Raw genomic sequence first — 16,810 nt, 5'->3', positions numbered from 1 at the left:
AGACGTGCCAGTGTTTGCTTTGACAGTTTCTAGATAAAATTTTCATGCGTGACGCAACGGTTCAATCTGTACCTCAGCCTTGATGACCTGAGCTACTGCGCTGTGATGTAAGGGGGTCGATCATCAGATCTAGGCAACAGGTGGTCAATAATAAACAAAGAAATCAACAGACTGAAATTGCCTTAAAATTACAGCCATGCTACGTTTTGATAATATAATATTAGCATGGAGGTGGGCCTTGAACTGTGTGTAAAAGTAGGGGAAGAGTTGTATGCCATGGAAATGCCGACAATATTTTGAAATAAAAAATGCATTTTGGTATCTTGACACCCCATCTTAAGACGCAATGGTCTATCCCTGAGCATGTTCGCTTTGAGGAAAAACATGGCCGTACAGCTGTGGAGACTTTCTTCTGCCTTTGTCATGGTTTTGGCGGGCCTGCACTACTCGTGCAGCATGCAGCCTGGAGAAGTCGTACGGAAGTTCAAAGAAGATATTGAACACCGAAAATCGCTGATGACGAAGTTAGATGAAGCACCCAGCAACGAAGAAATCATGAAACGTTTGAAGAACTTTATGACTGAACTGTCTCCACCTATCGCGGCGTCTGAACATAATGTATCCACCCCCTGCGCCGATGATATGACTGTTCTAGTGAATGATTGGCCAGATATGAATTATGCAAGACAGAGTGAGTTGAAAATATATCCTTTGAATATTCAATATAGAAATTATTGTGTGCTACGAAAGTGACTATAACGGTACTTTTCGATTTGATAACCCGACACTCGACAGAGATGAACATGATCGTCAATGGCAAAGTGTGTTGCTATGCAACATTAAGAGTCCCCCACCCGTTCTAAATTACCATTAGATTAGTCTTATCATTGCGAAACAAAAGGTCACGGGTCGTTGGTTTTAGTATAAACGAGTTTTCAGTCCAACACAATGCTACATATATACAGTGGCGTTGAGAGCAATAGGGTCTCTAACAGTACAGGGTGATTTGGGTGATTTTGTCTTGTTTTGTATTTTCTTGTTGTTTTTCGTTTTGTATTTTGTGATTTTTCTTTCTATGTCTATATTAAGTTTGCCATTTTGAAGTCGATGAACGTGTTTGGAACTTGTGCATCGTATACAAAATGATAAAGTAAAGTCGCACTATTTGGCATAGGATCGGCCGTATAATATTTGCCGTAAGCTTACATAACCAAGAGATATACAAGCACAGCATATCTCTGTTAAGGAAGTATGCGCCTCGAAAGTGAAAGACCTCAACTTTTGCTCAAAACACCCGAATGAAACTTACAGCTATACTACTACTACCAAATCAAGAATAAAATTCATGGGTCACCATGCAAAGTTTGGTACAAGAGAGACAAACTACATAACATTTACCGATATTTGAACTTCAAAATGGCCGCCATCCCTGTGGAAACTCTATTTGGAAAATATAATCTCAATTTTTGTCAAGCAATTTATTGAATACCTGAGAGGATGGGGATCGTGACCATCTATAAGAAGCAAGGTGGATAACTTACGAGTTTCTGTTCAGTGACGCAATATTTCATTACTATTAGCTTGTACATCTCATGCCTGAAATTTCACAACTTTTACAACTAGCTGCTTACAGCAAAATAAAACATTTAGCTGACGGTACGTTTTTTTCTTCCTTTCTGTCTCGGTCAATTTAAAGTGGCGGTATCTTTCGGGAACAGACGACAACTGTCGAAACAGTGGGAGGTAACGTACGTGTTCAAGACCTGGGGACTGTTTGACACCTGCCGTGACGTCAAGCCGTACGGTAACCGTACATTTGGCGGAAAGTATTGCATGGCCTACATGGACGTTGGTTTGCAGGTGAACTTGCGAATGAACAATTCTCGCTACGTTGAATACACTTTGTCTGTGCAGGGGCAGGACAGAATATTGAAATGCATTGTGGGTGAAAAGTCAATTTCTCACCAAAGCAAGAGTTTGAGAGAGTGATCTCATAAATTACTTAAACACAAATGTAATCACTGTTATGGCAAAAAGTTCTGTTTTTGGTATTTCTGGCATTAAAATTCCTGTATAACGTAAAACGTTACTGTTGCTTCTGTAATGTTACGTGTTTGACCTGTAACGATCCGTCATATTGAGAATATGGTCGACCGCCTGAGGACAGATATTCTGACTCTCCAACTTTTACAAGTCTTTTCTGATCCACCACTTGAGGGGGCTCATTTCAAAGCTCTTCGTGTGAAAAAAAAAAAAACATTCGCCGTCTTAGTTTTTCGAAAATCGAAAATTTTATTTTTCCCAATAGAGTTAACATAGGGAAGTCGGCCATTTTGAATTTCTAAGCTCGGTAAATCTTGGGTAATTTGTTTCTCACCAAAATTTGCACGACGACCCCATATTTTTATTCTTGATTTTGAAAGAAAATGGTTGAAACATTCATCGAGGAGAGTTTGAGCACAACTTTAAGTCTTTCACTTTTGAGGCGCATACTACCTTAATAAGGTACCAAGAATTGATTTACAACGGAAGGATTACTCATTTCATTCGACCCATCCATCCTGTGTACTTGCTAACGTAAGACATACTCGCAAATTGCTCATCGATTCTATACTAGCAATTATCCGGCTGACTGGACTGCATGGCAAGGGTAATTGACTTTCGCTTTCTCTCTCAACTTTCAGTGGGCAGTGTGTTTCCCGGACAGCTGCAGTAACGAAGATGTCGCCCTCCTGATAACAGCAAGTAATGCGATTTAATTTATTTCCATCTTCCAAATATCTCGTATGTTTGGTTTTAGTGTTGTATACTACGATTGGACGCGCTCGAGGATGAGGAAGAAGACATTTTGTCCGGTTTTTGCTCTATGGTGTCATACAACGGTATCAACGATGCTGTATGGTTTCGCCATTCACTTTCAGACACCTGACATCACACACCGTGCGTGATTTCTTTACATGCACCAACTGACATGCGCAGTGTATAAATGCAATGTACGACGGAAAAATCCACTGTTCATGTTGCAAGTTCAAAGAGAACATTTGTCATTGAGACAAGTCAGGGCATGACACATAATTATGGTGCACTGTGTATAATATGATATATTTTAATCACCAACAGGCCGCCTCGGAAGTACGGGGAATGTTGATTGCGCTGAGGATCTCGCCTTCCGAGCTGGAGACTACATCGCCATGTAAGCTATCAAACCGTGACTACGGTTTAATATCACTGTGTTCTGGTGCTCATATATATATATATATATATATATATATATATATATATATATATATATATATATATATATATATATATATATATATATATATATATATATATATATATATATATATATATATATACATATATACATATTTTTATATACATATATACATATATATGTACATAAAAAATATATATATTTTATATACATAAATATATATTTTTATATACATATACATATATGTATATAAAAAAAAAAAAAATATATATATATATATATATATATATATAATATATATATATATATATATATATATATATATATATATATATATATATATATATGTATAGGATAAAGCCCGAGTACTAGGGCTCTTCTGGTATATAAAGTCCAACCCAACGATAAAATGTCGAGGCCGCAGGCCGAGACATTTTATCGTAGGGTTGGACTTTATATACAAGAAGAGCCCGAGTACGAGGGTTTTATCCGACTTAAAAACTATCGCCCCTAACTGATATATTTTTGTTTTCAATGTGTTTACGTCAACCGTCCCCTTTGTCAATGTAACATGTTTAGGATATGAATTAAAACTTTTATTTGTGAAATAGCTTTCCAATGTAATGGAACATCCTATAAATGCCCTAGGGCACATTAGTTTAAATGCCCTAGGGCACATTAGTTTATGTTTGTACCACAGCAGATTTTGTGTTGCAGCTGGTTTCCGCTGTGTAACCAAATTTGAATATTAAAACGTACCAGATGTCTACAGATTATGACATGTTCACTTTTGATTGGACAGTACTTTACTATGGCGCTGTCATTCGTTTCTGGAATTTGGTGACCAAGGCTTTATGAGTAGATAAATCACCCTGAATTGAGCACTCTGATTGGTCAATCAACAGTAGATAGTTTTTAAATATATATATATATATATATATATATATATATATATATATATATATATATATATAGAGAGAGAGAGAGAGAGAGAGAGAGAGACATGCTAAGTTTTCTTTACCGATCAGTCTACGACATGGTTAAAATGATTCAAATGCACAGGGAAGTAAAGTTACAGTCAACCAAGGACAGATCTTCATTCAAAGAAACAACAATTGTATCGCTGAAAGTCAAAATACCAATGAGACCAAGTAGAAGTATGTTCCCTCACTCCTTTACGATGCACTCATGAGCACCTTTTCTGACAAATTTCTTAGCTCGGTTACAGAACCACTGTTTGTAAGGGTGGGGATTTGGCCGAGCTGTTTTGACTGTGATGCCTTCGCTAGGAGACTGGGTGCCGTACTTTGTGAGTTCGAAAACGATCGAAAATCTACTGTATTGCGACACTTCTCAGTCAGCCTTCATTAATAATCGCCAAATGAAAGTTTATTCCATTCAAACACGAGTCATAAGCAAGCTTAAGTCACTTTGTTTTGGTCGATAACTTCCTGTGAAGCCTTGGTTATGTACCTTCCACGAGTCTTACTATGTATCTTCTGCCCGACGCTGTGACATTACCCTCTAAGACACACTGCAAACTGGTGCGCCTCTTTTCTGCGCACGGCAAATTGTCGTGCACTTGTTGCAAATTTTCGTGGTAAAGTCAATGCATCCGAAAAGTCTTACGGGATAAACTCCAGCTGATTAAGACGAAATCATGATATAGCTTAATTGAAAGTACACAAGACTTGTTATGAACAACGCTGTTATCAGTTTTTGAAATTATATTACTGACAAGTTCATCAGGAAAATGTGCGAATCACAGTGGCTTTCGTTTTAACTTTGGCTACAATGGTTTTACGCAAAGTTTCAAAATTCAAAACTCATGATAGCGACGGCAAGGTTATGATTTGCTGCCTGCCCTTGATCTGTAGTGCTTATGACACCAATAATGATGATATCAAAGCCTCCGGTACGGGCATTATTCTCGTGTAACTGTCATGAGCGCCACCTTTCGGCGACCAACAAAGAGCATATGTAGTAAAGGCTTAGCCCACTGAACTGTCGTTTTGGCCATAGTTTGGCTCAAACTTACCTTCATTTCAGACCGTTCTTCTGTTCCAAGATGTCTCCAAAAATTCAAAATCCGCTGATGCGATACATGTAAATGCAGAGATATTTCTCCTCGTCAAACATGTGGGATGGAATTTTACATACTGAGTGAGAGACGTCCCTTCTACAATGACGAAAACCTATAGCCCTGTTGTTTAAAATTAAATTTTCAGTGTCATATGCAGTATCATAGCCGGTTTGATGGTACTCGGCACTGCCTACGATGTTATCTGGCACTGGAACCTCAAACGAAAGATCAAAAGAAGTGAAGAGATCGCTAACATGGACACAATAAAACAAGAACTCATCAAGAATAAGTCAGCGATAGACGAACTCAAGAAGAAACGACCAGGTGTGTGATTACTACACGTTGTAAATAGTTCAGTTTTGTCAGCTCTGACGTTCATTTTTATAGTTGACAGTACGTTCCCGGTGGTTTTGCGGCATTTTTTTTCAGAAACATGCCAAATTCGTGTAATTTAAAAAAGTCAGTTTCTATGTGTGACGACTATTCTTGTACCTCGTTCTATCCTTGAATTAAATGGGCCGATTATTTATTTATTTATTTATTCATTTATTTATTTATTTATTTATTTATTTATTTATTTATTTATTTATTTATTTATTTATTTATTTATTTATTTATTTTGTTTGTCTGTTTATTTATTTAATTAATAATGTCATTTATGATTAAAAAAGAAATCTTGGTGTCAGACAGAAAGTGGAATGAGACTGCAACATTTCGTCCATGTCTAAAAATCATAGTGAGTACTTGTACTGGTGCACACTCTATGAAATATTCTGATATCAAATGATTGCTAATTTACAGTGAACAATGAATTTCTAAATCAAAAGGTTGCTTGTCTAAATTCACGAAAAATGTAAAAAAGAGTACTTTTCCATTCCGAATGTCTGTGCTATACGCACTCGACGTCTGGTTATCTCGTTCTGATGATCGCGGTTTAAGGTTTATTACTTATTACAGCTGCACTACATCGGACACTACTGCTTGAAATTCGGACAAATTTTGTTGTTGCATGCATGACTGTTGTTGCAGCTTGTAGTGTGAGCCATAAATTAGTGTGACTTTTACATTACAGCTAATGTGAACACCAGTATTTATTTTTGCATATTAATGGAAGAAAATGACGTCATTTGCGATCAGCGCTAATAAGTGTAACTAAACCTCTCGATTTCTATATCCACAGTTAATCAAAGAATTCATTATTGATATTCACTTTACGAGGGAAACGTATTTCGGAGACTAACAGCAATGCGATATCGGTTATCTTTTGTGGTACACGTGTTTTTATAAGACCTTCTCAATTTGCCATGCAAGGTGTTCTTGGCAGGATCTTGATTTCATTCTCTGTCGTCGCCAATGGTCGGAAAATTCTGAGCACAAGTTCGGGTGGATCGGGAACGATCTCGTCAATCAACGGAATTCGAGTGATCAGCATGATGTGGATTGTTCTAGGCCATACCATTATCTTCTCTTCAGGAGTCTGGGGTATGTTCAAAAATTGTCGTCAAGTTGTCAAAATCTCATGCTGTACCCCGTTAGCGGGTGTCGTTTATCGTCTGAACAGCAATGCGTCAGTGCACAGTGAAAATATGATTGCAGACATTTTGTCATGCACAAAATGCTTTCAGGTATTATATTTGATAAGTATCCATGCCATCTGTATCATCCTTATAATTCTTCGAATTCACACAACATAATTATCATATGTTGGGTTCGGCTACATTACCCCTGTAGCATTAATACACAAACATATATACACTGGCGCTCTGGTATTTGCTCAGAATTTTAAGTCGTTTGATCTCTTCATAACTGTCGATGTCTGGTGTAGTTATGCACCTTGTACAGTGAGTGAGCCGTGAAGTCTAAAAAAATGCATGTATCGTACTCTCTGAATGTCCGCAATTAACTGTTTGTCCTAATCTTTCTCCCGACAGACAACAATCGCTACGTCCTGGAAATAGTCTACAAAAGATTTTCGGCGCTGACTGTTTTTGCGGCTTATTTCGGCGTGGACACATTTTTTCTGCTGAGGTAAAATAGACTTGGATGAATGATGTCCTTGCATGTCTTCGAGCTTTAATATAACCTTTGTGTTGAAGGTCAAACAAACAACTTTGCAAGATAAAAACAAAAATGTCTCTACAACCAAAATAAATGAACAACTGGGACCAGTTAAATACTTGAAATGGTATCTGATGTGGGACTTACACAAGCATAATGTCTGCCTTGTTGTTGGTTACAGGGGATAATCTTGAAAGCTCTGTTTAATCTTTTTTTCATATGGCATTGCACCGTTGAGCTGACAAAAAGACCCTATTTTGCAACACTATGTTATAATTGTTAGGTTTGATTACAGTATGAAATACTATACCTATCATTAGAAACATTTTTACGTGGCTGCTATTTCTTAACAGCTGGAACCCTGAGCATCAAGATATGTCGTCAACTTTGATAGCATTCAGATATTTAGCATTTCACTAAAAGTGGCAATATAGATCAATTTTCAATGTTTCATCATATATTTTAAGGCGACAAAATAAGAAAATCTGTCTGCAATACCTGTTAGGTTAAATATTTTTCAAGCTCTGATCAAAAGCTTTCTTTCAGTGGTTGCCTCGTCGCCTATCTCACTTTGGGTCACATGCGCAAAACCAAAGGCAAAATGAACTGGCTTCTGTTTTACTTCCATCGTTGGTGGCGCCTTACACCGGCTCTGGGGCTCATGATCTTGATATGGTCCACGGTGGCTCTATACCTCGGTGATGGTCCTATCCACGACTCATCCGTCCTGACTGCGCAAAAGCGCTGTCAAGACTATTGGTGGGCCGCTATATTCTACTTCAACAATCTTTATCCGTGGCCGGGAACTAATGATATGGTACGTTCAGAAACACTTACCTGAAGTCCCTGTATAATAGTTGAATACTGCTTGAATACTGCGACATATGTGTCTGAATATTACAACAGTCAGCATCAGTCTGTTCCAGAAATAAGTTCATCGGGTTGGAAATATGTCACACAAAAATGTTCTTATTTTTCATAAACAGTGAGTTGAATATTTTCATGTCACCATTTTGGGAGCTAGTGGTGAATATAGGCATTTAACATGCATTAGTCAGTCCTGGTGAAACCCTACATCTTATTGATTCTGAATAGTAAAATACTTTTGTGTAAAGAATGCGTTTTTTTTCTGAAGTATTAATATTTACTTCGCTATTTCTAACGATTCGAGAAGCATGAGGGCAGCATTGCCGAGATGTGTCTTTATATTAATTTTACGTTAATTTTTCTTCCTGTCTGTTTGTCTGTCTTTGATAGTGCATGGGTTGGATTTGGTATCTCTTTGTTGACATGCAACTGCATATAATCAGCCCGTGTTTCATCATCTTGTTGCACAAGTAAGTTGGATAATTTAGTAATGGATTTTAATTAAATTAATTGACTTGTCACTGAAGGTAACTAAATCATTGTATAGGTAGGTCGACACTGTAATAATCTTAGATCGAGTCATTGCAAAACAGAAACACCTAATCAACGCTTTCACAATTCTTGTATCAATGAGCCGAATCTCACTGATCTGTGTCCGAAGAACAGGAGCTATTTGACGCTTTTCAGCAAACGGCTCGCAGGCCGACTGAATGTACTAAATCTGAGCCTGTGATAATTTCGAGTAATGAAGGTTTCTGAGTTCATAAGAATTGACAGCACGGTACCCTTTCCTCTTCACCTGTACGGTCGCGTATCAGCATTGTGGTTTGAACTTGAACTGGTAAACTATCTGCAACGTAGTTATAGCAACAAAGCAGAAAGAAAGATGAGTGTATGAAGTATTTACTTCCTTTGCCTTCAAGTGTTTTTTGTTTGTTTGGGTTTTTTGTTTAATTTTGTTTTTTGGAGAAGCGTTGTCTAGCTTTCGGCAAGATCACTCTGCCATTAGGCTCTGACCCTTTAAGTGCCGAAGTCAAATTTTTGCTACCTTTATTATAGAATATAATGTCACCATTTTTTTTTCTGATTGAGACAATTCTTTTCCAGATTTTCCCTGAAATGTTGGTCAAAAAGTGTAGCCAATGAAATTTGTGTCCGTCCATTTGGTCGAAAACTAAAAAATTGCAGAAACAATATTCATAAAAATTGGTGTTGCACTGAAATTTTGGTAGGAGAAATTACAGCACTCAAAGGATTAAACCACCTCAAGCAGTTGTAATAAAACATAACAACATTCATTTTTTGTTATATTAATCAAATTTAACAATTTTAGATGCTTTCCACCGTGGTTCGCTCATTTCTTAACCTTTTCCGGTGACCATGTCAAAATTTTGCTCCAGAAGGTTACCAACCAGTTTTCAGGATCCGTGTTTAGTTTTTGATTGCTCTTTCAATCATCTTTAAGATCTCGGAAGGCTGGAACTTTTGCTGTCGCTTCTTTTGCTGTCGCTTCCATGGCAACTGTCGCTGGATTGGCGACCTACTTCGGAGTTCCAATGGACAACGATCCTGTGTGAGTATTTCCTTGAAGTGTGGGACAATAAATTTCAAACTTGATTTCAACCGGTCTACAATGTGCGGATGCCCTTAAGCTTTTGTTGTTTTTTTTCTACTTTGTGGTTCTTTGAGTTACTTGCTAAGGCCATTTAGAAAAAAATTCTTTGTTTGCCGTCCTTGGATTTTTGAAAACCTTCCTGAGCCAGGCAAGGAAAAAAAAACCAAACACAGAAAAAATACACAAGTGTATTAACATAAGCTCAATTTTTATTTGGGTTCTTGTGGAAAAATAACATTTTTATTTGTAATAGTGTTAACATTGTATTTGTTGTTTTCTTAAGTTTCTCTGAAAACCTACCAGCACGCAGACGGCAATCAAAGAATTTGATTTAAAGCGCCGAAAATAAAATGTGCCAGATATTTAGTTAGTCAGTTTGCCATTTTTAAGCTTCGCTACACAAATATCTATATGAATTTGATTACTCAAAAAAAGTTTGTACATTTCGGTCGTACCTGAAATTAAGGCCAAAAAAGGATCGTTTCTGGTCACCGCGCGTCTTTCCGAACCTGCGCGTCATCGCTTTTTTTTCGGGGGGGGGGGGAGGCAAGGTGGGGGTTACATACTCATCAGCTGCTATCCATGATATCCCTGTTTGCATATCGAAAACTGCTAAAACGAAAATGAAAGTATTATGCATTCAGTGATAAAAGAGTCAATAGTGCCAAACTAGCATTGTTAGGATTAAAAAAAAAGAAAGGAAAAAAAAAAAACTTCGTCGCCGCATCACTTTTCAAGTACTGAATGTCAAGGACCAGAAACATTTTTTTGCCTAAACAATCTATACACAGAACAGTGTATTTAACCGCTCATCCAAGGCGACAAGTTACCTAGCTGCCACCGAAGTCTTACAATGATTGAAATATTGATGTTTGCAGATACTATAACGATAACCTCGAACCTGGTGACGATTTTTTGTACGCCAAACCATGGACGCGACTACAATCCTATATGGTCGGAGTTTACCTTGGTTATGTACTCTGTCGACTCAATGGAAAGAAAGTCAAAATTAACAAGGTGGGATTTTTCATACAACCACGTTCAAATGTTGCGTCAGGTTCCGTTTAAATTCCACTTCATTATCACGTTGACAATGTTCTAGCACGGTAACATATTTGTTTAAGTGTTTTGCCCCTCCATTCATTGGAATTCGTTCGTTTTGTTTCGACGTTTACCTCCCTTTGACTGAATAGTAGTCGACATAAATCATAGGATAACATCTACACTTGGCGCACGAGTTATTGGAACACTAAATTAGGTAATTACCCAGCAACTTGGCTGAGTACTTTGCTATTTGACCTGGCGTTTACCTAAACAAGAGTCTGTTTTATGGTCTGAAGACTGATAAGATATGCACCACACTCAGCAGGCAGCTCCCACTGAGTAAACTGATATGCCTACACTGCAAAAAACATTTTTGACTGGCAGCTGCATGTAGTTGATGGGAGAGTTTTGAAGGGCCGGAATAAAATGTTGTAAAGTGTAAAACATGATTTGCCGCTGTCATTTTGTGTCCTGTTTTTGTATATATGCATGTTATTACCAGTTTTTTTAATCACAATTACATACATTGAAGAAACACAGACAGTCAAAGCAACCATCCAATCCATCATATGATAAAAATGGACTGTTCCATCAACGTCGGTGGTGGGCTCATGGAAGGTGGTAAATTTGACGAGTTTTGTACACTCTAGATTTACAAGGGATGCTGCGATGTTTCAATTCCCAATAACATATAGAGGCGAAACCTATCAGGTTCAGGCCCAGGACACAAAATGAGTACAATACAATGTGTTACATCATAATATTTATTCCCCCTTTTCACAATTTTCCCATGAACTAGATGCCAGTTGAAAATGGGTTGTTCCAGTGTAGGCATATCAGTTTACTCAGTGGGAGCTGCCTGCTGAGTTTGGTGGATATCTTATCAGTCTTCAGACAATAAAACAGACTCTTGTTTAGGTAAATGCCAGGTCAAATTGCAAAGTGCTCAGCTAAGTTGCTGGGTAATTACCTAATTTGGTGTTCCGATAACTCGTGCCCTCGCTGTAACAGGGTCTCCTGGGGACCTACAGCCATCTCTGACGCGAATGACTCTCTAGATCAGCACCGGTTATAATAAGTCCATTAATTTTCACATATTTTATTGAGAAAGGGGTTGTACTTTTCGTTAATTATTCTATGAAATACGGTTGCCTGCTTGCCATGCCGTGCTCCTCATGGCGTACTGACACGTTCAGTTATAGAACGCAAGACGTTAGGTACATGAATATTCGATATTGATGAGGACTCATTACCATAAAATTTTAATAACAAAACAATGCTTATCAATATAATTTGCATAAATACTAATCCAACTCATAGCTTGCACTGAGAGCGTTCAGGACTTTCCACTTAGAACGGTCCTAGTTTGTGTTGACTTCACTTATCAGAGAAATGCATATTGCCATCCATACTTACAATAGTTCATTGCTTTATCAAATTATAAAACAATAATTTCTGTACACATTGTTACACAACGGTCTTCATCGTGACATTTAGTTTTCAAACAAAATGCAAAACTCATTTAGTCGTTGTCTATCACGAAACGAGAATACCACTGGAAGCCTGTCAAAGATACAGTTGACGTGGACATTACATGGTGACAAGACATGTCAAAAATACAGCATGAAGACAAAAAGTTGCAATATTCTCATCCTTGAGATGTATTTATCTTTATTTTGAATTTTAGCTATTGAATATTTGTATTTGGTGTGTTGCCGCTGGGTCGGCACTGGCCGTTGTTTACGGTCCGTATCCAATATTGAAGGGTAATCATCCAGATCAGTGGGTAGCTGTGCTCTATCAGTCCGTGTCAAGGTTCGTTTTCACCTCAGCGGTTGCCTGGGTCATATTTGCATGTTCAACCGGAAATGGAGGTGGGTAAGATTTTGGAATTTTTTTCGTTTTTTCCCAGTTTCAAACTCGATGGAATGCTAGTTTTAGAATATTTTGTTATTAAAACTACAGTCATGGGGACAAAATCTCATTGATACAAATTGGCATGTTGTTCAGAATACATGTACTGCGGAGCTCATGGACTTCTTTGCTCGTCCCTATCTGTTCTATGGACAGCAACATCATGTAGTGCACGAATCAGGAGTATGAAAACTCAAAGTGTCGGTAAATATTAGGTAATTTGTCCAGTACAACATTTTGCACAGTGACCCGCACCCTTTTATTCTTTATTTTATAAGGGAATGGGTTAAACTTCCCCTGTAGGAAAGTTTGGGCAAAATTTTAAGTCTTTCAAGTTGACGGCACATGCTGCTTAACAGAGTTTTGTATGAAGACAGAGAGCGAAATCTCCTGCACGAGATTCCACAGTATAGACCTTTTCCCGGTTATCCCACAATGCATTGCTGTGGCTATATCAACACCGTATATTATACACTCAAAACGACTAAACATACTGATTTCGTGCTGCACAACGGATTGTTACGCAAGAATGACACAAACTTGCAATGCCAAATAATCCAGGTCAGGGTGTAATCTGCTATATGAGTTGTATGTGTAACATACCCTGCTTATACCCTACGGCTAAAAAGTTATATGCGTATAACGTACGCTTTGTATACCCTGGCGCGCACTGCATCATGGAACCGGTAAAAGACCTATTCGTGCACCGATACGGTCAGGCGGATACATCCCAGGTGCCGGCAGGGTGGGCGTCATATTCTAATTTCCCTTGAGTATATCATATATTGTTTTGCTTTATTCATTTTTGTGTCAATTTTATCGGAGGACGACCGAAATGCACTTAAAGATCAATTCTCACTCATGCTGCAGGACCAGTTGATACCTTTTTGTCATGGAGTGCCTGGAGTCCACTGTCTCGTCTGACTTACTGTACATACTTGGTGCATCCGGGTATAATGTACATCTACTACTGGACTCGAAAAACGCTGATACATTTCACGGATATGAATATGGTAGGTTGTGGTGACAATGGGTTTCATTCGATAAGTAAGTAAGTAAGGCAGTCAGTCAGTCAGTCAGTCAGTCAGTCAGTCAGTAAGTAAGTAAGTAAGTAAGTAAGTAAGTAAGTAAGTAAGTAAGTAAGTAAGTAAGTAACAGTGCATATGTATGTATGTATGTATGTATGTATGTATGTATGTATGTATGTATGTATGTATGTATGTTGTATGTATGTATGTATGTATGTATGTATGTATGTATGTATGTGTGTGTATATATGTATGTATGTATGTATGTATGTATGTATGTATGTATGTATGTATGTATGTATGTATGTATGTATGTATGTAATACATGTATGTATGTATGTATGTATGTATGTATGTATGTATGTGTAAGTAACTATATATAACTATTTAAATGTGGGAAAAATGGAAATGTAATTTTGTTGTTCCCTATTTATTTCAGACTTACTACTTTGTGGCCCAACTGGTTCTATCCTATGCTGCAGCATTTATAATGTCACTGGCAATCGAGTCACCAATGATAGGATTGGAAAAAATTATATTCAGACGCTGAATAACATTTCTGCCGGAGTGTTCATATGAACGAGTATTCAACGACACATGGCAGAAGGCTTAGATACTTCTTGAAATTACTTTTCCGGGAGAAATTTCAATGTTGAAGAGTTTTCCAGGGCACATCTGTGTCATGTGATCATAGATATCATATATGCTACTATATATATCGGGAAAAAATATTTTATGATATGCAAATCACGGAATCGGGGCTTTCTGCTGAAGTTTATCTTCTCAAACTTTCATAATTTGTTTAGGCTATAATATATTTGTGCAACCTGCTATCTGCCAAAGTTACGGACGATGAAAGATTTACCTTGGCTTGATCGATTTGGCCTTTTTGAAGCATATATGTTGAATTTAATGTTCTGCCTATGTGGGTCGACTGAAAAAATTCGTCGTTCGGGGCGCTCTCCATGCTCCCCCTCCTTACTTAAGGGGCGTAGAGAGAGCTCTCAAAACTTTGAAGGCGGATTCATCAGTCTGACGCGTGGGCTGAATGTGAAGTAATTATGTCGTCCGTCATATAAAATTCCGAAAAACAATGTACATGTTTCGTGACGATAAATGTAGTTTTGCCTTTCCTACTGAAGCTTTTTCTGATCCTACATCTTACAAAACTTACAAAAGTAGCGAAATCCTTGAACAGTTTTGTTCTTCACGAGACGTTCAATTTCTCTATCATTTTCTTTAAAGGTATACAATCACCTGTAATCTAAATATGCCCATATATGTTCAAAGGGGTGTTCCTTGGTATTCAAAATGCCCATGTGAGGGCGCTGTTTTTAAAAAGTTGTCACCCGCTTAAAATCTGTGATTGGTTACATTTTCTCTTTCCATGGTAAGTGTGGCAAAATTGGAACAGGTGACAGTATACCTTTAATTCTTACTTCATAAGTAATACAAGCATACACGCCTATAGCTGTGTATAGCCCCTTTTCGACTTACCAGTGTAGTGGGCCTTAAATTCTAGGCAAATTCAAATTTTTACTACTGCTTTCCATAAAACCGTCTTCAAAGCTATCACGCTGTTTTGACTTGACGTTTGATGAGACAACAAACTCTCCTTGTAAGCAAAGGACGAGAAAAGAACCAGTATTTCAAATCGCTTTTTGTGCTGTCTTGCGAAAGATATAAAGTAATATACGAAATATAATAAATGATATAATTAAGGATTGTATCCTGAATATTATGAATACTCCAATGTAGAATGTATTAACAAGTGTCATAGCAAATAGATTAATATTTTCTCGTATGGGCCACAAATTTCTACAAATACATGTTTAAGTATGTCAGTATGATTGCGGGGCTTTCAGAGAGTAAGTTCTTCTTTCTAACGATCTCACATTTCTTAATCATTTTACTTTATTCACTGATCAGGGATATTGCATGATCATTTCCAGTGTTTTGTTTTCATTTTACAATTTTATTCGATGTTGTAATTATTTGATTTCATGGTGCAATATACTAGATTACAGATCGCAAATCGCTGACTACGGTTTCGTTATTAAAACTGTTAGGCCTAAGGTAAAATGCGCCTCGAAAGTAAAAAGACTTCAACTTTTTGCCTAAACTTTCCTAAATGAAACTTTCAACCATACTCTTACCAAATCAAAATTGAAAATCAGGGGCCATCGTGCACAGTTGTGTACCAGAGAAACAAATTAACTGACATTTACCGATATCTGAAATTCAAAATGGCCGCCATCCCTGCGTTAACTCTGTAGGGAAAATATAATTTTCAAAAACCTGAGGCGGTAGAATTTTTTTCTTACTTCAAGAGCTTTAAAATTAGCCTCCACAAGCTGTAGACCAGAAAATACTGAGAAAATTTGAGAACCCGAATATCTGTCTCCAAGGCGCAGTCAACTTAGGAGGACAAAGGTGAAACTAAAATTACACATTTGTATTAAGTTGTAAGCTTCATTTCCAAAGTAATGCATAACTATAATACTAGGATGAATAATAAAACAAGAGATTGATCAATTGCAAAGAAGTGAATCAAAGATGGCCGATAAGCAATTCTCGCCCCAGCAAACACAAGTGTAATGTCTTCCGTAGAATACCGCTGATTATGACAGTAGGTTTACTAGTAGGCCTAAGCTTAACTTTAGCAACATGAGCACGACATCCGCTGCTTCCGACAGAAATTCGGACAAATTTTGTCTTTTTCATGCCTTGGGCCGAGTCCCTTTAGTACCACTGTTTGGTTTCAATCTTAATATCGATCGTGGCTAGTATCATTCTTGAAAATCTCGTCACATTATTCGGACAAAATATTTATTTTTGTATATTAATTAAGGAACTGCAAAATCATTTACAGGAATCTGCGGAGGCCGTCTACAACGTGTTCTTTTTTATGCGTCGCTTAGATACGTTCTCGAATAGAACTTTTCCCATAACTAGTGTGATTGGAAAAAGTACTTTTCGCACAG

General features: G+C 37.5%; 1 protein-coding gene across 1 annotated transcript; it reads left to right on the top strand.

Annotated features, from left to right (window-relative positions):
- The first annotated feature begins 299 nt into the window (after positions 1 to 299).
- On the top strand, positions 300 to 15,863 carry LOC139115577 (nose resistant to fluoxetine protein 6-like). The gene is made up of 14 exons (XM_070677818.1): positions 300 to 691; positions 1,697 to 1,860; positions 2,685 to 2,745; positions 3,121 to 3,193; positions 5,446 to 5,624; positions 6,612 to 6,782; positions 7,232 to 7,328; positions 7,905 to 8,175; positions 8,616 to 8,695; positions 9,691 to 9,798; positions 10,719 to 10,857; positions 12,572 to 12,758; positions 13,669 to 13,811; positions 14,266 to 15,863. Exons 1-14 carry the CDS (start codon positions 364 to 366, stop codon positions 14,374 to 14,376), a joined length of 2,112 nt encoding a protein of 703 aa, XP_070533919.1. The 5' UTR covers positions 300 to 363; the 3' UTR covers positions 14,377 to 15,863.
- The last annotated feature ends 947 nt before the right edge of the window (positions 15,864 to 16,810 follow it).

Source organism: Ptychodera flava, chromosome 17 (assembly GCF_041260155.1).
Source record: "Ptychodera flava strain L36383 chromosome 17, AS_Pfla_20210202, whole genome shotgun sequence".
Taxonomy (NCBI): domain Eukaryota; kingdom Metazoa; phylum Hemichordata; class Enteropneusta; family Ptychoderidae; genus Ptychodera; species Ptychodera flava.
The sequence above is the reverse complement of the archived record's forward strand: the minus strand, read 5'-3'. Positions and strand labels throughout refer to the sequence as shown.